The sequence below is a fragment of the Mercenaria mercenaria genome, chromosome 14, assembly GCF_021730395.1.
Source record: "Mercenaria mercenaria strain notata chromosome 14, MADL_Memer_1, whole genome shotgun sequence".
Lineage (NCBI taxonomy): Eukaryota > Metazoa > Mollusca > Bivalvia > Venerida > Veneridae > Mercenaria > Mercenaria mercenaria.
In genome coordinates, this window is record NC_069374.1 from 64,183,779 (window position 1) to 64,207,056 (window position 23,278).

Sequence of the window (23,278 nt, forward strand, 5' to 3'; positions counted from 1 at the left end):
CACTTATCTATCGCAAGAGATAGAGGACGCCTTCCAAGAGCAGAAAGTCGTGCTTACAGCATGGATTGATCTGCAGAGGGCGTTTGACAAAGTCTGGACTGATGGACTCCTCGTCAAGCTGATGATGACTGGAGTAGGAGGTCACATGCTGAGGTGGATTAAATCATACCTCCACAACAGGAGAGCAAGAGTCAGTTTAGAAATGCCAGCAGTAGGAAGTTCCTGTTGCGTCATGGTGTCCCACAAGGCGGAGTCTTATCCCCTACACTCTTCTTGCTTTTCATCAATGATCTGGTGTCTGAACTACCGAAAGGAGTTAAGGCTGCTCTCTACGCTGACGATCTGGTGTTATGGTTGTAAGGAAGAACATGCCACTACAGCCACATACAGGATGCAAGAAGCCATCAACAAGCTTTCAGCTTGGGGTGAAGATTGGTGTGGGATCGATCAATACAGAGAAATCGTCCACCACACTATTCTCCCAGTCGTCAAAGCAGAGGGCGGGTTTAAAAACAAGATGGGAAATACTTCGCTGACTGAAGCAGACGAGGCAAAATACCTTGGAGTGACCTTTGACAAACGGCTAACCTGGAAACCCACATTAGTCAAGCAGAAGGAAGTCCCGTAGAAAGCTTGCCATGATGCGCAAACTTGCTGGAACAACGTGGGGAGCAAATGATCAAATACTCAAGACAGTATATCAGGGAACAGTGAGACCCCATTTAGAGTATAGCTCAACTGCCTGGTCCACTACTGCCAAAACTAACCAACAGGCTTTAGACAAAGTTCAGAACCAAGCATTGCGGATCATGACAGGTGCTACAAAGTCTACACCAATCTCCTTCATGGAGAAGCTAACAGGCACACAGCCATTACAAGACAGAAGACATGCAAAGGTTCTGCTTCAAGCAGGGAAGTTCAGGTCTTTTCAAGACCATCCCATGAAAGCCAAGCTAGATGGCTACACAAAGAATCGGCTCAAACGTAGCAACTTCGTACATGAGGCAAAGAAACTCAACCGAGAGTTCAAAACTGAGCTGAGCATACCAACGACTCCCCTAGGTAGTGAAGACATCATAAACCCACTAGCGAATGATATGTCCTCAGTGACTGTGAGACTTGCTGTTCCTCGTCTTGACCGCGGGAAGCAAGAGGATGAAGGCATTCGGAAGAGCCTCACACTTGCTATGATCAATGAAGACTATCCTCCGGAATTATGGACTCATGTCTATACAGACGGATCAGCCACATGCGCCGTCAAAGATGGAGGAGCAGGAGTTTTCATTCAATACCCAACTGGCAAGAGAGAAACACTACATGCAGCCATAGAAAAACACTGCAGCAACTACAAGGCAGAGACTGAAGCACTCATGAAGGCCGTCTCAATGGTCGAAGACTCGGCAGAAGAAAGCTCCTCAGTCGTCTTTTTCACAGATGCACTGTCTGTCATGGAAGCTCTTATCAACAATAAAGCTCCTCAGCTAGCCAGGAGAATGCAGAGCCTAACCTGCAAAGTAGCACTTCAGTGGATTCCATCCCATTGTGAACTTGCAGGCAATGAAGAGGCAGACAAACTGGCTAAGCTAGGAGCTCAGTCAGAACAACCAACAGAACCTGTGAGTTACAAGGATGGAGGAAGATGCTTTTCATCTCCTTGATCGGTCTGAACAAGTGATGATGGTCAGGCTCCGCTCAGGGCGCAACAAGCTCAATGCTCACATGTACAAGAAATACAGACTGACATCATCGCCAACTTGTCCATGTGGTGAAGAAGATCAGACTGCGGAGCACATACTTCAGAGATGTAAAAGGCACGACCAGGAGCGAGCTGCGACTTGGCCGATAGATACCTCAATCCACCAGAAACTGTATGGAGGCATTGAGGATCTTCGGCAAACCACAAGTTTCATTGAGGCTACTGGTCTGACAGTGTAGATGCGAACGACAAGAAGAAGAAGAAGAAGTCCCCCTTTTTCCTCGACGGGTATTCTATTGTAGGATTAGGTCGTTTTGGGAAAATAGCATTATAATGATAAGAGATACGTGTTTTACCAGCCTAAATGTTTAAAAAAGAATGCCTTTTTTTGTAGATAATATCATTAACCTTTAGCCTGCTGGCGGCAAGTGATTCTGCCTTTGACCAAGATCAGCCTGCAGATTCATCTTGATCTGCACTGTTCACTATTCAGTCAGTAAATTTTCAGTAAACACCCCTTCAAATAATAAATAGTACTACCCAAATTGAATGATAGACCAGTCCATTGTAGAAATTTAGCAGGGTAAAGGTCAAGCACAACTAAAGTTGCTAGACGAGATACTTGACCTTAGTTGAGCAAACGCAGCTAATGAGTATGAGTACAAGTAGATAAGTAGAGTTACATGTAAAGCGCCAAGTTGATTAATGCAACATTAAGTAACATTTTACTACATCATTTTGAAGTGAGAGATTTTCATTTTGAAAGATGCGTAGATTTAAGATAGGAATTGTAATTATTGTAAGTATGTATTGCTCTTTTGATTTTTTTTACAAGAAAGAATGTTTCAATATTAAAATTATTTGTGGTTTTCCAAAACTCTTATCCTTTTCTTAGATATATAGTCGTATATTCTATATTATAGTCATTCAGTACGGATATTTGTAATATAAACAAGCCTGAGAATTATGCACACAAATACTATCTCTACATACTGTTCAGTGTGCACAAATTAAACATCTCGTAGCTCTACAAACGGTACCCAGTTGTTCGAAACTTTGACAGGTGAGTAAGCTAATAGTCGATATATTTCAACATTTTAGAAGACTTAGAAAAACAAATGTATGAGTTAAGAATTATGAACACTAAATAGTCTTTTCAGAAAAATCAAAATACCATTTGTTTCCTACAAATACTAATATATTGAATCAAAATTTAACCGCGGTTAAGTTAACAGTCGGTAAAAGTTTCGAACAAATGTGCCCAGACGGTAAAAAGGTGCGCATCGTATTAGAATTTTAACACGTCCTTCGCACATGCTATATATATAATATGTCGCACGCCCAAGAAATAATTTCGATCTACCTGTAAGTTTTAGTTGTAATCACATTCAAGTTAGGCAATACAGAATATCGCTGTATGAGAGGGTTACGGGTAGCATAGTTCAGTATTATGTGGAAATAATGAGTTGAACAAATTCACAGCAAATATTCATCTGTGTTTCCATTGGGACTAAACTGGCGGAACACCGTCCTGTAACCTAAAGATATGGTGGAGATAAAGAGTAAGGTTTGTGGTACCATTAACCAGTTTAAACTAACTGCGGTGCTCTTGCTTCTACGCATTTCAAGGCGTTGCCCCACTGCGTCCCTATATATACTTTTGATTTATTTTTGCTGTCCATATTATTTACTTTATTTATGTTTTAGTACAAGTTTATCATGCATTAGTCTATACATACACTGTTTGAGGGGGTTCCAATCTTTGGACATGGATTTTAATACTAGAGCCAACAAAATGACTGAAAGAAATGAAAGTCAAATGAGCCGTGCCATGAGAAAACAAACATAGTGGCTTTGCGACCAGCATGGATCCAGACCAGCCTGCGCATCCGCGCAGTCTGGTCAGGATCCATGCTGTTCGCTAACAGTTTCTCTAATTCCAGTAGGCTTTGAAAGCGAACAGCATTGATCCTGACCAGACTGCGCGGATGCGCAGACTGGTCTGGATCCATGCTGGTCGCAAAGCCACTATGTTGGTTTTCTCATGGCACGGCTCAAATGCGTTTTAGAAGCTTGTTTGAAACTATTGCTGTTGTTTTATATTTTAGACAATTACACAGATTTGCTTTGTTTTCGGTGAGTTGTCAATAGACCAAAAAATCCGAGAAGGAAATCGCAAGCCAGGTATGTTTCATTATAAATTTGCTTAAGTGTAATGTACTGTGTATTCTTTTAGTGCCTTAACGACCCGTTCACTGTATGTACAACTTTAGACTCTTCCACGCGTTCATACTACATATAAGACATTTCCACGCGTTCATACTACATATAAGACATTTCCACGCGTTCATACTACAATATTAGACATTTCCACGCGTTCATACTACATATTAACTCTGTATTCGCTAAGACAGATCAGTGTGACAGACTATGTACAACTTATAATGTAATGAAAATATGTCACGAAACACGAAAATATTGTCTCACGAAACAACAGAATGAAGCGTATAAATTGACTGACTGCCGTGCGTGATCAGTTCGGGGTTATTCGAATTCTGCACCTAAAATTGAATAGAGTAAGTAGTGTTTGATTACAGAAAAAACAAGTGAATAAAGTATTGCCATGCAATACAAAGTCCCCTACTGGAAGGCACCTAATTTTCTCTACTGCAGTATAACATAATGAACTGTTATCTGTCAATGATGTATAAACAATTGTACTATATATACAATATAACAACACACTTGGATTAAAATGTGCATATATAAAAACCCACAGTTGTTTTCATATTGAATTGTTTTGGCTGATTATAAAAAAGTTATCATATAAGTTATTTATAGTAACAACAAAGGGAAATTAATCCTAAAAAAAAAAAAAAAAAATCTATATAATATGAGTCCACAAGAAACTCTTTACCAGGTAGAGATAGGTCAAAATACACCTAAAAAGTGGATGTAACATGCATGTTTTACCACAGAAAAGTGGTCTCGATTTTCTCCACCGCCAGTAATAAAAAAAATACAATAAAATCTATAAAGTGGTCTCGATTTTTCTCCACCGCCAGTAATAAAAAAGTTACAATAAAATCTATTTATAGTAAAACAAAGGGACGTAATTCTAAAAACAAGGGTGCCTCATGGTGATGAACATTTGGTCCAAGTTACATCAAAATCCTTCCATGCATGAAGAAGAAATGCTCCGTACAAAGCCGTTCTTGAATTTGAGCTTTGACCTCTAAATATGACCTTGACCTTAGACCTAGGGACCTGGTTCTGTGTGTGTGTTCGGGTTTAACGTCTTTGTCAACAATTTTTCAGTCATATAAACGACGGGGACCTGGTTCTAGCGCATGACAATCCGACTTATGTTGGTGAACATTTGTGCCAAGTTACATCACAATCCCTCCATGCATGAAGAAGAAATGCTCCAGACAAAGTCATTCTTGTGTCTGACCTTTGGTCTCTAAGTGTGACCTTGACATTAGACCTTGGGCCTGGGTTTTGCACACGGCATGTTGTCTTTACCAGGTAGAGATAGGTCAAAATACACCTAACAATTGGATGTAACATGCATGTTGTACCACAGAAAAGTTGTCTCGATTTTTCTCGACCGCCAGTAATAAAAAAGTTACAATAAAATCTATTTATAGTAAAACAAAGGGATGTAATTCTAAAAACAAGGGTGCCTTATGGTGGTGAACATTTGATCCAAGATACATCAAAATCCTTCCATGCATGAATAAGAAATGCTCCGTACAAAGTCATTCTTGAATTTGAGCTTTGACCTCTAAATATGACCTTGACCTTAGACCTAGGGACCTAGTTCTTGCGCATGACAATCCGTCTTATGTTGGTGAACATTTTTGCCAAGTTAATCACAATCCCTCCATGCATGAAGAAGAAATGCTCCAGACAAAGCCCTGTTGACCTTTGACCTCCAATTTTGACCTTGACCTTTAAGCTAGGGGTCCGGGATTTGCGCATGACACATCATCTCATCATGGGGAACATTTGTGCCAAGTAATACTAAAATCCCTTCAAGGATGGGAGGGTTATGGACCCGACAGGAAAAAAGCCCTGTTGACTTTTGACCTCAAATTGTGACCTTGACCTTTGAGCTAGGGGTCCGGGTTTTGCGCATGACACGACGTCTCATTATGGGAAACATTTGTGCCAAGTAATATTAAAATCCCTTCATGGATGACAGAGTTATGGACAGGACACGAAATTGCGGACGGACGGACGGAATGACGGAAAAACGCATTCCTATAGTCCCCGAAACTGGGTTTCAACCAGTAGGGGACTAATAATCATATGCTTACACCATGATAATGTATGTACCGGTTAAAACTGAACGCTGATTTTATCTATGGGACATAAGAAAAATAAAGCTCTTTATTTATTTACAGATACATCTTGTATTATTAAAACTTGATTTATTTGTTGTTCGGAAATAATAGTTATTACACGTGTTATATTACTTGCATTTGATTTTTTCTCCCTCTTTCAGAAAAAGACATCCGTTTGGTTGGCGGGAACTCGGCGCTGGAGGGTCGAGTTGAGATCCGGTATAACAATACATGGGGTACTGTATGTGACGATGGATTTGATAGAAAAGCCGCTAAAGTTATCTGTCATATGCTTGGCTATCGAAGGTAATATTGATTTTTCTCCATATTTTATGCAACCTTTAACGATTTTAACGTACTTTAAGTAGTTTGAGAACTCTTGTCAATACAGGAGTACTCGAACGTTTTCAGATATAGTCACACCGTCACAGTATTGTCACATTGGTGTAACCACCGACCTTCACTTAGCCAGCTGGATGGCTTTTTTTTACATGAAGAACTGATCTTCTGTAAGCCAGCTGGATGGCTTTTTTACATGAAGAACTGATCTTCTGTTAGCCAGCTGGATGGCTTTTTTACATGAAGAACTGATCTTCTGTTAGCCAGCTGGATGGCTTTTTTACATGAAGAGCTGATCTTCTGTTAGCCAGCTGAATGTTTTTTTTACACGAAGAACTGATCTTCTGTAAGTCAGCTGGGTGGCTTTTTTAAATGAACTGCCTTCTGTAAGCCACTGGTGGCTTTCTTACAATAAAATTCCCAAGCCTCATTTGCATGATTACCTTAGTTACGAATAACTGGATATTTTTATTGAAGTTATTATGTAAAGAACAACATACTTCAAATGTTTTGTACAGGAGTAACCTTTTGTAATCTAATAACTATTGATTGATTTGAATATGTGCAATAAATGTAAATTTCAAAATTGTTCGTTATCTGTTTACTTTCTTTCTTTAAACTCGAGTATTATCTGGTTTAAAGCTATCACAAGGAAGATCTCGAAATTGCCTGAAAGTACCCTAGAAATTTTTGAAAATACATATTCGACAAGTGCGCACCTAACTGCATTGCTATTAAGGTAGTTCTAGTGATTAACCGGATGTTACAGTATATTGTCATTATCTGGAAAACCTAGGATAATTTCAGGTAGCCGTTATACGGGTAACATAAATGTTGCCGGTAATCTATCAGATCCCTTATTAAATAGTCGCTACTGTTTTTCTTAAGATTAATTTTGACACTTGCTAGGTTATGATGTAATATAATCCAAAATAATAGCATAAAATAAGCAGAAATGTAAGGTTGGCAAATTGTGAAAAGTTTAGGACACGGCCTTTTACATTTTATTTGGTTATAACATTGAAAATAGGTAAATCTCCAACTATGAAAAGTCTAATTAAAACTTACATATTTATGGAACTTTATCTATACGCATGAATATCATCAAAGGTGTTATTTTCCCATAGAAGTCCATTGTGAAAATGTCTCGTATATCCATATTTTCAAATCGGTCTAACAAGGAATCAAGCATAATCCCCTATCTTTTTTCTTGGCTAAATTTCTCTCCGATACAGTGACATTTTAAAAATATGGTTTTGTAAATTTCAACTTTGCATAACAATATTGATTTTGTTTGAAATGTACACACCTAGCTTAAGCTTACCTTGTAAACTCCGAAAATGTTTTTTTCTCAAAACAATGTAGGCCACAGACACTTCAAATGGATCATATATAGTCCCATTGCATCCTTTGAAAAAATAAAATAAAGGACGCCAAAGTCTAGCTCCATGATGTTGATAAAATATGGTTAGAAAGAGTCATATAATGATGTTTTTTTGTTTAGGTGAACTCCTAAATGTGAATAAAACATAGACCGTTAAATTGTGACAGTATGCGCTTCCAGGTTTTTGTTGCTTTATCCTGCAGCCCGGCAATTACGTGCATGCCATTTTATATAAGCGTTTTCAGACGGTATTGTTTCTCAAAACAGATTAGTTTCTTATATAAAAACAACATTTCATTATCCCTTAAGTGATGGAAGACAGGCAGAAGACAGACAGAAAAACAGACATTAGAGAGACACAGTTAATAATTTTGCAATGTCATAGTTTTCGCGTGTGTTCTTGTATAAAAGATATGCAATTCTTTTTTTTCAGCTATAGAGTAGAGGTTTTGTACTTGTGAAGAGTATAAGTCTCTGAAAATCGGAGATGCTAGAATATATCAATTAAGTGGATTGTTAAGACATACAGACACTAAATAGGAAAATGGCGGGAAAATAATGGTAGTCGCATAGGTAGCATTTTCAGAATGAAATACTAACGTGACAGAATTTGTCAGTGATAATTAGATCATACACCATCACTACAATTTGGGGTCTCGTTTTTAGCTGATTTTGCAGTTTGTGTGTTTGGCTGAAAATATTTCTCTTGCATCAAACATGACCCCCTCTCTTCTTTTGATTTTTATTCAGCACTGACAATATTCTTCAAGAAAATGTAAGTTACAGACATTTGAAATGGGTCCTGTTGTGGGCTGCAGCCATTGGAAACATGTCAATTTATATAGAATAAAGAAGAACAGCTATTTAGTGTGTTGTAACCTTTATAGGGACCTTATAAGGGAACATCGGCAAAAATGAAAATCGTGCCATTTGAGGGTTGAAATGGGCTACTTTGATTAGAATTTGATAGAAAATGACAAATTTATTGCAGTTTTAGTGTAAATATGGACAAAACACAAACATATCACATTTTCACTGTTTTGGGTGTATTTGTTTTTAAAAACTGCATATTTGTAGCCCAAAGAATTTCTAGCAGTCAGGGGTAAAATTGAACATTTTTAACTGTTTAAATGTGTAATTTGTATGCAAATCAGAGTAGAAAATGACAAAATAGGGCAAAACTAAGCCACAGTTAGATAACTGATAAAAATTATGTCGTGACAGTTATTTTTTTGGAAAATCTTATGTGTTGTCTTACGTTACAGAAAATGCAATAAAACCTTAGAAACTGTTGGTATCAAGCAAAGCCTTATATTGTTTCGTGCACTAAGGTTGTTTTCACATTTCAAATGAAACTGGAACAATCTTAGAGAGACAAAAGTTTTTTTATAGGCATACAGACAATAAATAGGAAAATGGTCCGAAAAAAATGGTAGTCGCATAATTGCGGATTCAAATCCGTTTATTTGCTCTGTAGAGCTATTTTCCTTACTTTCTTTGCAATTTATTTTTTGCTGAAATCACAGGACAGCTGTATGCTTGACACTTGGGTAACATTTTTATAATGAAATACTAATGTGACAGAATTTGTCAGTGATACTTAGATCATACATCACCACTACAATTAGGGGTCTAATTTTTAGCTGATTTTGCAGTTGAAAATATCTTCTTGCATCAAACATGACCTCCACTTTTCTTTCGATTATTATTTAGCACTGACAATATTCTTCAAGAAAATGTAAGTTGCAGACATTTAAAATAGTTTCTGATGTGTGTTGCAGCCATCGGAAATATGTCAATTTTATATAGAATAAAGAAGAACAGCTATGTAGTGTGTTGTTAAGCCCGCCCGTCCGCTTAGCTCAGTAGGGTGAGCGTTGGTCTACGGATCGCGGTGTCGCGAGTTCGATCCCCGGGCAATACAATAATTCATGTGGGAAAGTTGGCAGTTACTTGCGGAGAACAGGGTTGTACTGGTACAGAATCCAGGAACACTGGTTAGGTTAACTGCCGCCGTTACATGACTGAAATACTGTTTGAAGAACGGCGTTAAACCCAAAACAAACAAACAAACAAATTTAGTGTGTTGTAACCTTAAAGAAAGAAAATGCTTGATCAAGTAGTTTCAGGCTGATCACTACCAAATCCAATGCAAGCCTCCGCTGGTGTCACAAGTAGTCCAAATATAAAAAGTGCTAATCTTTTTTCCATTCCTAGTGCGTGTTCTCAACAGCAACGTGTTTACTTTTACCCTACCGCGTTTCAGTATGTATGACTTTGCATTCTATCGAAATCGGCATGTTCCTATCGCCTGCTATGTAAAAATGGCGGCATGAGAATTTAAGGTCACAATATGCTAAATAGTTTTCCCTATATATTCTGTATAAAACTGACCTTTTTTAAAGAGCTGCCAAACATAGCTAGACCCATTTCAGAGAAAAAAAAATCCTTACCTCATTTTAAAGAGTTATGATAAAACTAATATAAAATGAAGAGAAAAGTAGGGGTCATGTATATTCTAAGAGGGATTTCTATGGTCACATTTGCTTACTGTAAACTGACATCAAAATCACACTGCTGTGACCTGGAAGTACTACTCATACTAAAATTGAGCTTGACTTCACCAAATACAACCTGCTCTCCCATTTTTCCTACCAAAATGTCAAAAATACATCCACAATGAAATTTAAACAGAAACTAGCTTCAATTTAGACCTCTGTTGCCATGCCAGATGAAAAATTAGTGTTCAAATACCTGGCAGCCATTACGCGACTAGACCAGATGGCTCCCACGCTGGTTCCTTTAGAAAATGAAAGAAGCGAAAAGTAGTAGATTCAGCGGGTTGTTTTTAACGAACTGTAGTTTTCTTATACAAAAGATAACACCCCCTTTTCTTTTTGTTTTTCTAAAGTAGCGATATAGTTCTTTATGGGAATATAAGTCTCTAAAAATCTGATATGCTAGAAAATGTCGAAAAACCGTTATGAAGTAAGTGGATTGTATATGAAATAAAGAACAGCCGGATTTAGTGGTGTTCAGCCTTTCAATTTATAGGCTAATCACTACCAAATAAAATGTAAGCCTCCGCTGGTCTATCACAAGTAGTCCAAACATAAAAAATGCTAATCTTTTTTCCTTTCCTAATGCCTTTTCTCAACAGCAACGTGCTTACTTTTACCCTACCGCGTTTCAGTATGTACCACTTTGCATTCTATCGAAATCGGCATGTTCCTATCGCATGCTAGGTAAGAATGGCGGCGTAAGAATTTAATGTCTCGAAAAGAGAAATTGAAAGAAGCGAAAAGTAGTAAATTCAGCGGGTTGTATTTAACGAACTGTAGTTTTCTTATATATAAGTTAACACCCCCTTTTCTTTTTGTTTTTCTAAAGTAGTGATCTAGTTCTTTATGGGAATATAAGTGTCTGAAAATCTGATATGCTAAAAAATGTCGAAAAACCGTTATGAAGTAAGTGGATTTTATATGAAATAAAGAACAGCCGGATTTAGTGGTGTTCAGCCTTTATACGGGATACGTTTTGGTTGTCGTGTTGTGCCTATTACCCGGAAGTTAATGTACATGTCAAACATGGTCGACAGAATGCCGAACCACGTAACTGTTTGGATGAATTATCTGAAAAATGCCATCGATGAAGGAGATTATACAGTGCTTGGCATTTTGATTGCTGTAATTGTTGTTGTTTTAACATTTTGTAAGTTTTACTTTGTATTATTTATCTGTGTTTTTTACAGAGTTTCGATTTATTTTTTTAACATATGGTTTCGCAATTGTTTGTTACTGGGTGGGGTATGGGTAAGGTTTGTCTGGGGACTCAGCCTTAACTCTCAGTTACAGAAATGTGTAAAAGCATTGTTTCAGGGTCTCCTCTGCCATTCGACATGGTGGAGTCAAGTCCCAGGGTGTATTGTCCGGGAGGTGACAAATGTCTACGTCCCCACGAGTTGTTTGACATATCAATAATATAATAATATAATGGAAGATAGATAGATAGGTGTAATGTCTTGATGCACCAATTTTCAGCAATTCAAATTCAATTTGGCAGTTTCTCTCAAAAAGTGGAAACAACTTTCTGAGGCCCAGTCAGGGGTGTAAAATTCCGCTCGCATTGGCGAGTTAAAGTCTGGATAGGACGAGTGGACCTCGCTGTATACTCGACCGATCGGGCGAGTGGTTTTCACGTCGTAGCTTTAATGAAATTCAAAAATTACATCTCGAAAAACGTCAACAAACTTTGAGATGGTTCAGTTGCTACTTTGATTGACTGGAATTTACCCGCGAATCGTAAAGATATCAAAACGTCATGCCGGTAATTTTCCATTCCGAGAGCATGTGCGACCTATCGTAATATCTAATTTACATCGCCGTTACTTTGTTTATCGACACGAACACAAAAAACGCGCGTAGTGCATTCATTTTTTAATATTATCGCTTCAATTTTTCAACACCGCTTGAGAAGTAATACAATTTGAATTCTATTAAGATTTCAATAAAATATCGACGGAAATGTAAGCAGATTTGTATAAAAACGGTTGAATTTTCATATAATCATTTGTTAAATTTCAAACAGCGCGATCTTAATTACTTATTTCTTTCTAAGAGAAAATAAGTGATACATACTATGGGCATAAAATTCAGACTTTTGACAAAAAATAACAAAAAACAGAATAAAAAAATCTTAAATAATGAAAAAGCGGCAGTAATTTAAATACATGAGTAAAACGATTTTTTGGGTAAAAAGGTTTCTGTTAGTGCGGCGGAATAGGTTACGTGACCTCGTGGACGTAAATAGAAATTTGATTTAAAAATAAAACAAAATGATGTTGCGGTTTTTAATAAGTTTTAAATGAACCTTTGTACGTGTACTTTTTGATAAAATATTCATCTCAAACGATAATGTAAATTCTTTGAGGGCAAATAGGTCACAGAGGTAGGATTTTCCACTATTTATCACATTTATCGGGAAATAAGTCTTGAGAAAATGAAAATAACTGATATTTAATACTTTCCTGACACTTTGGGAAACTACGGTAGGGGTTAGACTTTGATTATTATTACTATCAATGCAGTTATTATTGAGAGCAACTTGATGGTGGAGATGACAAAATTAGTGAAAGAAAAAGAAAAATGTCTGGTGTGAAAAGGAAATTTAAGAGTAACAAAAATGAAATCAAAAAGGAAACATAGTGTACGAGCTATGTGTTATATTTGAAATTTGCTTGTTGTACATAATACTCCTTCCATAAAACGTGACAGTATTAAAAATGTCAATTATTAGGGCGAGTGACTGTTCACTAAGGGCGAGTAGATTTTACTAGCTACTAGTCCTGCAGGGCGAGTGGTGTGAAAAAGAATTTTACACCCCTGCCAGTTGAGGCCCTGTGTTTGATATCCTAACATTTGATCTTCAATCTAAATATATGTAGAATAAATTTTTGTGTGACAAGCGAAGACTGCAATGAAAAAACATCTAAGTCTTATTTCCAGTCTTTGCACCGTCAAGTCATGGTCAAAGTTGACAGTTTGCCGTATGATGTAGATGGGTACAGACCCGTTTAGACAATTATAGGGGTTTTCTAGGGCTACGGCTTTTTAGCACTATTTCTTTTTTCATAGTACATAAGCAACACATTGAGATTTACAGTTTTTTCTCATTAAACACTACATCTAGTTCATTGTTTTATTGATATTTAAAGTTTATTCTAGTCAAAATCTAGTCACTGTCAGACATTACAGAATAAACATATAAAAAGATTTGTGGTCATAACTGATTAAGTTGTACAGGCTTAAGTTGGAAAACTCAGTTCAAAACTGCATTCACTCTGCTATGTGTAAGTATCGTGATACTGTATCCCGATACAACCAAAGTATCGCGATAATACCGTGATACATTTTCAGCGGCAATACCCAACTCTATTAATTTGGTAGAAAATTAATTGTCAAATAAGACTTTATCATTATAAAACTGCAATCTTCTGGATCATTGATTTCAACTTGTTTAGATTTGAGGATTGACGGTGCTAGCGGGCATGGGCAGTGTTGCGTTTTCCATTACTGCTCATGAACAGACTCGATCAAACCGAGTCTGCAATTTTCACTGTTTGCCTTGCTCTCAGTGCTTCCGAGGGATCTACTTTCCAGATTTTATTTTACAGATAACACTGTCCTGCAGATTATTTACTTTTTCTTCTGATACATGAAATAACCAGGAACTCCAAATGTGAGAATTCAGCAGTTCCTTGCTGATTAATTTATTATAAAATTGTAGAGTATTTAACTTTAAAATGAATGATATTTGAAATTCAGCAGAAAAATTGATTAAAACAAACATTACCATTTATATAAAAAGGCATATGCACCCATTTATGTTGTAATTTAACAATAAATAATCTACAAAGAACAGTTTATTTTATGTTAATCAGTTAACCGACATGAGTTGGAAGGAAATGTAAACATTTGAAATATTCGTAATTAATGGTCACCAAAATGTGCGGAAAACATAAATACTAGGTAATCATTATTATAAATTTATGGTATGTCAAAACCTAATTCAAGATCGCTTTGTCTGGTCTATTTTGTGCCAGTTTGATTCCTTGTTATTTATTTGTGTTCCTCGGTTATTAAGGTTTGAATAAAAATGTTTACCTGTTAGTTGAATATTGACAAAATCTTATTTCATTGTTCATACAATGTATGCAACAAAATATAAATTGTGTGAATAACACACAGCATTTGGAAAAAGGAGGTCCGTACCTCTAGACAACCCGTAACAGGATTGTCTAGGAGTACAGATCCGTACCTCTAGAATCAGATTCTCGAGGTATGGATCCATACCCCTAGACACTTTCATTGCATCAATTTAGGAAGTGACTAGGGATACGGATCAAATAATGCACATGTGTTAATCTAAATCATGATGGTAGACAATAGAATTTTAAAGGGTATACCTACTCGAAAACTGTTATTGAACCTTTTTAACATATTTTTGTGAATGTTGGAAGTGTTACATTGAATCAAAGTACATGTAGGTCAAGAATGCAGTAAATACCAGCTGACCTAGCCTAACTTTACACTTTAGTTTACTGGTGCAAGCGGGCAAGTAGAATTTTACTGTCCTGAATCTGATATTATATTTATACACTTGAAATGATTTATGCATGTATCACATCAGAGATGAGATGTTTGTTTTCTTGTGAAAAAGTCATGTCTCAGTATGAACATGAAAGACATTGAAGCCTAAAAAATGTTAGTTTCCAGTAACATGCTCGCAAAAATTAGGGTAGGTACATGTAAGTCGGTAAAATTTTTTTTGGAATGTTTTTTATTACGTGAAATGGGACTTTTGGAAATTATTTTTGTGTCAAAAAATGAATACAAATAAGGGGGTTATGCCTTTAGATCATCAGGAAGTTGATTTCTACCATCACTGGCCATGTTTAATGCATTAGAAGTGCAGTTAAACAATTGTTTTTTAGGCCTAATATATCTCATTCAATGAAATATTAAAATAAAAAAGCCTTTGTCCAAATGTTATTTTGGTACAACATATCAGACTTCTTCTTACATTATTGCCCCATGCCTGGGGTCAATTACTTAATTAAATTACAATTATATTGTTAAATGTCCAGGTAAATTACGTTTACCATTACATGAGATTTAGAACTGTAATTATGTCTCCTACACCACTGTGGTGGGAGACATATTAATTTACTCCTGTCCGTGTGTCCCGCGCTCTAAGTTGCACATTTCTCATCTGATCTTCACCAAACTTGAACAAAATGTGTTTGCCAATAAGTCCTTGGCCAAGTTCGATACCTAGCCAAATCAGCCCATGCTCTTCAGAATTATGCGATATATGACCTCGCCATAAAACCCAACTCATTCAGAATTATGGCCCTTGAATTACCGAAAATACTTATGCCAGTGATACAGGTCTTGGTGCATGGTTGACTCAGATACATAATGGAGAAGAAATGCCAGTCTAGATGATTAGGCAGTTGTGGGAGACATGTGCTTTTCTCAAAAGCAGCTCTAGTTAATTAAATTTCAATTACATTGCAAATTGATCATCTAGCATGCAGAGGTTCTACAAACAGAAATTTAGAAGAATTGCTCATCTGTGCTATTTTCAGAACCTATCACACAGATGAAGGCATATGGTGCTATAACGTCTTTCATGATACCAAATAGATTTATTTCACAGAGTATTATATTTTCAGTGATATTTGGTGTATTCAGACAGAGAGGCAATAAAAGACGAGGTGTTCTCATTCTAGGAAGCTGCGATGCTGGGAAGACACTGTTGTTCACAAGAGTAAGGAAAATTAATAGACTTCATTTAGTTGGGCTTTCCATTTACAAAATTGGCTGATAAATGGGACAGCCTCTTCACAACTTTCAATTGTACATGTTTCACATGATGGTGAAAAATTCATCATTTCATGGAAATTTTCACAAATTGTAGTTTGTGTATGTTCACACTAGTATATGAAATTACTGCTGTGGAAATAGAACTAATTTAGTTATAAATTCAGCTTAGCTGCTATTTTTACAGTCAATAGATGTCGAAGTACTGAAAGCTTTTAAATGATATACTGTACATACATAATTGAAATAGAATACTAGATTTGGGAAACCATATATTTAAACATGTGCTACCATCAAAAGTTACAAATTCTATGTTATTATGTGTCTTCATGTTGATTCATTAAATCTCCCTTTTTATGCACAAAAAGCATTGAATAGCAGAGAAGAAAAAAAGATCTTTTTATATATATATATACCGCGGATTTGCCCAATGGCCAACGAAAAGGAGAAAATCATGGAGATTGATTCACTTTAATGTCATTGGAGCCAAAGATTGAACAGTTATACTATGCGTAAATTAAAGTTGTAATGATTTAGACGAGAATTAGTTCAATTGTTTGATTATGTATAATTACAGTTGGTGTATGGAAAATATAAGGCTACATTCACATCAATCACAGCGAATTCGGGAACATACACACTCCCAGATACGGTAATGTATAGATCTTACAAGTCTGTAATGACAATACACGGTTGATTAAAGCTGAAATATGGTCACAGACAGATACAGATTAATGTTTTTATGCCTCTGGTGTCAAAGACCCAGGAGGCACTGTAGTGTTTGGATTGTCCATCCCTCACACTTCTTTGCCTAATCATCAACACGAAGTGGACATACATGTGCCTATTGTCTGGACTACCATGTTCATTTTTTTTCCAGAGTTTAGGCCTTTTTTTTTAATGAAATATCTGTACATAGTATCCTCAACTCCTGCTATAGTTTCTCTCAAATTCAAATGAAACTTGGTAAAATTCATCAACATCAATAGACATGTGCATTTTGTTTTGTGTCCAGTTTTTATATGACCATGAAACAGGATGTAATAATATTATGTAACACCAGAGACAGATGAGCAGCATCCACTGAAGTTGCCTTATCTAACTTTAGCTGTTCCAATCTAATGTTCACCAAACATGGTTACAATGTTTATGGGCATTATGACTTGGCCGTGTCTGACAACCAGCTGGATTGTCCCAGTGAGTCTGGAGTTATGGCCCTTGAATTACTCAAAAGTGTGAAAAATTGACAGTGTCTGCTCTCTAACTTGAGCAGTTCTTATCCTGTGTTCACTAAACTTAGTCAAAATGTTTATGGATGTAATATCTTGGCCAAGGTCGATAACCAGCTGGATCCTTTAAGCCTTTCTGGAGTTATGGCCCTTGAATAATCAATTATTCAGAATTGTGATAGTTGACAATGTCCACTTAATGATTTAACATTTCTTATCCAAAATTCACCAAACATAGCGATGAAAGCCATAATGGTGTTGTTAAGAATTTATATGTTGTTTAATATGCATGAGTGTCTAGAATTCTCTTGCTGCTTTGTAAGTAAAATTAAATTCAAATAGACAAATATAACCCTATCTACATACTATTAATTACAATGAAAGAAATGAGTAAAGTTGATTAGATGCAATGTGAAAATTGCCAGTCTGTAAAAAACTTAAACACCACATATTCTTCAATACAATGAAAATGATTATGTACTGACAGAAGTTGAAAAGCTCAGAGAGTCATCCATGTGACAAGTTTAATTATGTTCAGAAATAAGTTCAGCAGTATTGAATGAAAAGAACTTACCATATATATATATATATATATATATATATACTTAATAAATGGCTTGCCAGTCAATAGTAAAAACTATTTGCCCAATGTTTTAAAAAATTCAGTAAGTGTTTTATTACGTGGCTTGTTTTTTTCCAAGTTTTGAGGTTAGCTGGCAATTTATAGTATCCTTATATGATGTAAGGATTCATGTAATATTCAGTATGGACGGTATTATTTCAGGGTAAAACACTGAGGATTCTAGATTTACCTGGACATGAAAGAGTCAGGCTACAGATGCTGGAAACTCACAAAGATCTTACAAGGTATACACTCAGTCTGTATTTTTTTCCTTTTAGAAGGCTCTTAAAGGTAAATGTATTATTTTAAATCTTCCTCAGAAAAGATTTTACAAGGTAAATGCTTTAATTGCATTTTCTATGTAACAGAAAACGTCTTACCAGGTATACTCTTAAATAGTAAACTTTCCTGGCAAAAGATCCAACGAGGTTAATTGTAAAGAATTACTTAATTGTTATTTTCACCGAAAAAACATCTTGCATATATATATAGTAGACGCTTCTTTTGTATTTTTTCTCAGAAAATGTCTTCCAAGTGAACATTTCTTCTAAAAAGTCTTCACATCCGTTTCATATTAACATTGTTAAAGTTTAAAATGCTTTTATCAATAATGAAATGGTCGTGAAAATTTATCAGAACAGAATAAGGCCTGTTAGGTTTTTTGCTTTACTTTTTTTCATATTACCGATAAGTGTGATTATATTATATTTTTCAGGGCTATCATGTTTGTAGTGGATAGTTCTAGTGTTCAGAAAGATATCAAAGATATTGCAGAGTAAGTCATTATTTGTTATTACGATATCTATATTTAGGGTCACATGATTAGTAATAAAAGCAAGGTTGGCAAAAAAATGGGAAATACTCATAAAAGACAGGATGGTGGGAAATACTGGGAAATCCCGGGAAATACTGCCTTTTACTGAGAATTCCTGGGAAATACTGCCTTTTACTGGGAATTCCCGGGAAACACTGCCTTTTACTAGGAAATACTCAGAAATATTTGGTACCTTGCAATAAAAAGGTTTTATAAACATAATTAAATCATTTTTTTATCTTTGTTCATTGAATCTTTTACATTTTAAACAGTAATTGATAGACAGATTCAGTGTGTTTAAGTTTGCAACCAAAAATCAATTGTTATCAAATTAATATCTCAGCTGTCTTCTAGCTAGTTGTTAACTGTAATTTAGCCTTGTTAAGGGATTTGACCATGCTGTACAAACTACAATGTACAATAATTATTACAGCCTTTTGTATCAAAACTCTTAAATTTAATAGTCATTAATCAGACCAATTAACAATAGTGATATAATTATATTGTTTTGACATCATAAAGTGTGATCTCGTTCAAAATTTTACGACAAAACACAAGAAAGAAACTTAACTGCTGTGAACATTTGCAGCCAATTCCAGATGTAACCTTTGAGCTGTTGGATTTGATAATAAAATGAAAGTTGATTTTGAGGTTTGGTCATATTGAGGATTTTCATGACATATGTATCAATCAAACTTAAAGTAATAATTGTATAGTAATTCAAGATCTATTAGAAATTATTGTTGCTAAAGTCGGACCTTGAACTTTAATATTCTTAATCTGGTTTATAGTAAAATACACACAGCCTTTCATTTTGTATACATTCAGTATTTGATTTTAGAAGTATGAATGCATGTAAAACATGGTAGTTACATGCTGGATACAATTCGGTTTTGATTTGTTACATTTCAGGTATCTTTACACTGTACTGAGCGACAACAAGATCTCTAGCATTTGTCCACCAGTGTTAATTGTTTGTAATAAACAAGATTTGACCTTTTCCAAGGGTGCAAAGGTCATTCAAGGACAACTGGAGAAAGAAATGTAAGTACTTCACAAGACACATGTCACTATAGGAGTGGCTGCACACTTCATTTTCACATTATTTTATAGACAGATTGATCAGTGGTCTAACATTTCTTGATTTGTTTGTAAGAGAATGTCAGTTAAACACAGAAGGAAGCATTTTGAGTGTTGTATATTAAGTAATAAACACCAGTTGATGCTTAGGCTGGTGAGAGAACATTTTGAAGTCAATTATAATGTCAGATTGCCACATGGCATCAGTCTAATTAGAACTCTTTTGAATAAAAGTTCAGCATAATTTGAATGAGCATGTAAGAGACCAACCTGTGGATTAATGCTAATGTTCCATGTTTTCTGTTCAGAAACTTAGATATTTGACCACTCTGGTTAATTCCCCATGGTTCAGTTCTTAAAAATCTAAACTCTGAAACAATGTAAATCAGGATATAAACCAAAAGATTTCATCACCAAGTTTTTGCAGGTGAATAGAACTTGTAAAAATGTACTCTGATCTAGCACTTATATTTGTTCACCATCCATTTATTAACTTGTTTACTTCAGTTGACCTGATTTCATCAAATCATTTGTTGGTCATTGATATAGTGCAGTGAGGGCAGAGATTGACCCTTGAATGTTAAATCATAGTGCCTTTGGGTACTAAACGTTAATTCATAGTGCGTTGGGTATGGATCATTTAAATGGTTTCATCCCAGAGCTGTTGCATACACCCCATTGAATAACATTTTGATTCACAAAGTATTAAAAAAAAATCACAATTAAGGTGAGGAGGGGAGGGGTGGAATTTACAATTTTGAGAAAAACGATGCTAATATTCACATTTTTTCTGGTACTGATTAATCTGCATGTCTTAAAGCACAAACACACAAATTTCGTAAATTTTTAAAATCGCAAATAAGACTGCTAACAATAAGGTTGCTAGTTAAAGCCCATGTGAACATTACCCTATCTACATTTCTATGAAATGGCTCAGTTTTGCTGGCATAAAATATGATGATTTTGGTCAAAACAGCAATTTTGTGAAGACTTGATTTCATGAATTTAAAAGTTTAACCCTTATCATGCTGGACACGATTAATTCTGCCTTTGCGACCAGTGTAGATCATGATCGGCCTGCACATCCATGCAGTCTGATCAAGATCTGCACTGTTCACCATTCAGGCTGTATCTTTTTGATGAGCACCCCTTTTAGCATGGTACTGTCCAAATTCATTATAGAAATTTAGCAGGGTAAAGTTTAAGGTTAATATGCATTGGATTTCAATTTCTTGTATTAACAAGACCACAAAATCCTGGAAAATAAGTTCCCAAAGAATATAACTGATTTCACAGTAGTTACAATGATGTTCAGTTGTGTTTGTCCTTTGATTACAGGAACACTTTGAGGGTAACAAAATCAGCAGCATTACAAGACACGTCAGCCGGAAACAATAACACATATCTCGGAAAGAGAGATAGAGACTTTACCTTCACAGATCTCAAGCCCATGCGTGTAGAGTTTGCAGAATGTAGTGCTCAAGGGAAAAATTCTGAATCTGAACCAGACTTGAAACAGGTGGAGGAGTGGTTGTCACGTATAGCATGAGCAGTAGAGTACCTGTGAATACTAGTCGGATAAATTGTATTGCAGTTTGGCAAAATATACTGTTTGAGATCTTTGTATTAAGACTTATGCCTACAGTTACTAGAGTATTATTTTGAATGCTTCAGCAGAATTACTAAATTTCTTGATTGATTGTGTTTTATTTTTAACTGTTTCTGTTATTGTTCAGTTAAGAATTTTAGTTTAGGACGTCACAGTTTCAACTGCACACTTTTTATGGTTAGGTGTTATTTTGCTGCTTGAACTTATGACGAATTAGGATCAGGTTTAGATTTAGAAGATTTTATAAGCTGGAACTTTCATAGGGAGATAACAGAAGTAACTAGTGGGAGATGATTTAGCAGTTGTTACAGAAAATATTATTATGTTTGATTAACATTTGTGCCAGGGTTTTAGGGTTAATAAATGTTCCATACTGAAAAGAAACAATCAAACATTTATAGTATGCGTGATTTTCTGTTTATTTCCGGCTCGACGGGTTGCTGGTAAAAAGTTATGGAAGAAACAGAATGTTTAATGAAACATAACAGAGGTATCTTAACATACAGTGATACTGTTATGTATGCCTGTCTAAGGAAATTATAGGTAGATGTTTTTGTATTGTTGACAACTTTTGTAATATTTAAGAAAAATAAAGAAAATGAATATGGTTAAGGAATCTGTGTTTGTAACTATCTTGTTATAGAGGTAATGTTTCTTTCTCTTCCTTAATTGTTACAAGTTACGTTTTTCATCCAGGAATTCAGAAAGCTGAGAATGTGCAGATAGCCCACTGACCTAGCAAAATTTTTGTCTGGGAGCCCAACAGGTTTTGCAGTTTCTACAAAATAGTGATGAACAAAGGAAAATAAAGTCATCTGTTTTATGGTTTTGGGTGTTTGTGTAGTACTAGAATATATCAATGAAATGATATTTATATTTTCATGGTTTCAGTGCAGTGAAAATATTATTCTAGCTTGACTATACAGAGAGCTGCCTACTTGGCCTAACATCAAAGTCTAGGTCCAAACCTTGGTTGCACTTTCACATTATTACTTGATGGATTTGCTTCAACTTAAATAAGTTATTCCTCATCATTACGTACATCATATGACACAATGGCCATTACTCTCGCACCAATATTACTCTTGCAGAAATATTCCATGTATATTTAAGTCACTTAATGTTTCAGTTTACTTTCACTCTATCTCTGTTATTACTTAATACATTTTACTTACACTTCAACTATTGTCCAATATCATTTTGGCATTGGAGACATTAAACTTCCAGTTATAGCTTGTTTTGTCAGATGTGCCCTATTTCACTGTCCAGCAAAAAATTGCCAAGCATCCAGTCTCTTGTAAAAGCTGTTGAAATGTTATTTTTCCCAGGTGTGGAACTGCACTTGAATGGGAAAGAATATTTTTTTTTGGTTGGGTTTAACATCGCACCAACACATTTTAGATCATATGGCGACTTTCCAGCTTTGATGGTGGAGTAAGACCCAAGGTGCCCCTCCGTGCATTATTTCATCACGAGCAGGCACCTGGGTAGAACCACCGACCTTCCGTAAGCCAGCTGGATGGCTTCCTCACATGAAGAATTCAATGCCCCGAGTGAGGCTCGAACCCACATCGATGAGGGGCAAGTGATTTGAAGTCGGAATATAGGTTATAAATAATCGAAAATAATTCTTTCCAAATTATAATTCAACAAAGATATAAATACCTTCACCAATGTAAAGTTATATTTTTAGCTTGACTAGTCGAAGAATATGGAGAGCTATACTACTCGCCATGGTGTTGGTTAAAGTTTTTATGAAATGGTAATATCTT

General features: G+C 35.7%; 2 protein-coding genes across 2 annotated transcripts; both read left to right on the forward strand.

The window, feature by feature from the left end:
• Nucleotides 1–2,358: 2,358 nt before the first annotated feature.
• On the forward strand, nt 2,359–6,355 carry LOC123527052 (macrophage scavenger receptor types I and II-like). The gene is made up of 3 exons (XM_053522781.1): nt 2,359–2,495; nt 3,805–3,880; nt 6,207–6,355. Exons 1-3 carry the CDS (start codon nt 2,463–2,465, stop codon nt 6,353–6,355), a joined length of 258 nt encoding a protein of 85 aa, XP_053378756.1. The 5' UTR covers nt 2,359–2,462.
• A 4,981-nt stretch (nt 6,356–11,336) lies between these two features.
• Nucleotides 11,337–22,122, forward strand: LOC123527921 (signal recognition particle receptor subunit beta-like). The gene is made up of 7 exons (XM_053523709.1): nt 11,337–11,479; nt 16,005–16,099; nt 16,730–16,804; nt 18,166–18,248; nt 18,719–18,778; nt 19,730–19,861; nt 21,236–22,122. Exons 1-7 carry the CDS (start codon nt 11,341–11,343, stop codon nt 21,444–21,446), a joined length of 795 nt encoding a protein of 264 aa, XP_053379684.1. The 5' UTR covers nt 11,337–11,340; the 3' UTR covers nt 21,447–22,122.
• Nucleotides 22,123–23,278: the final 1,156 nt, after the last annotated feature.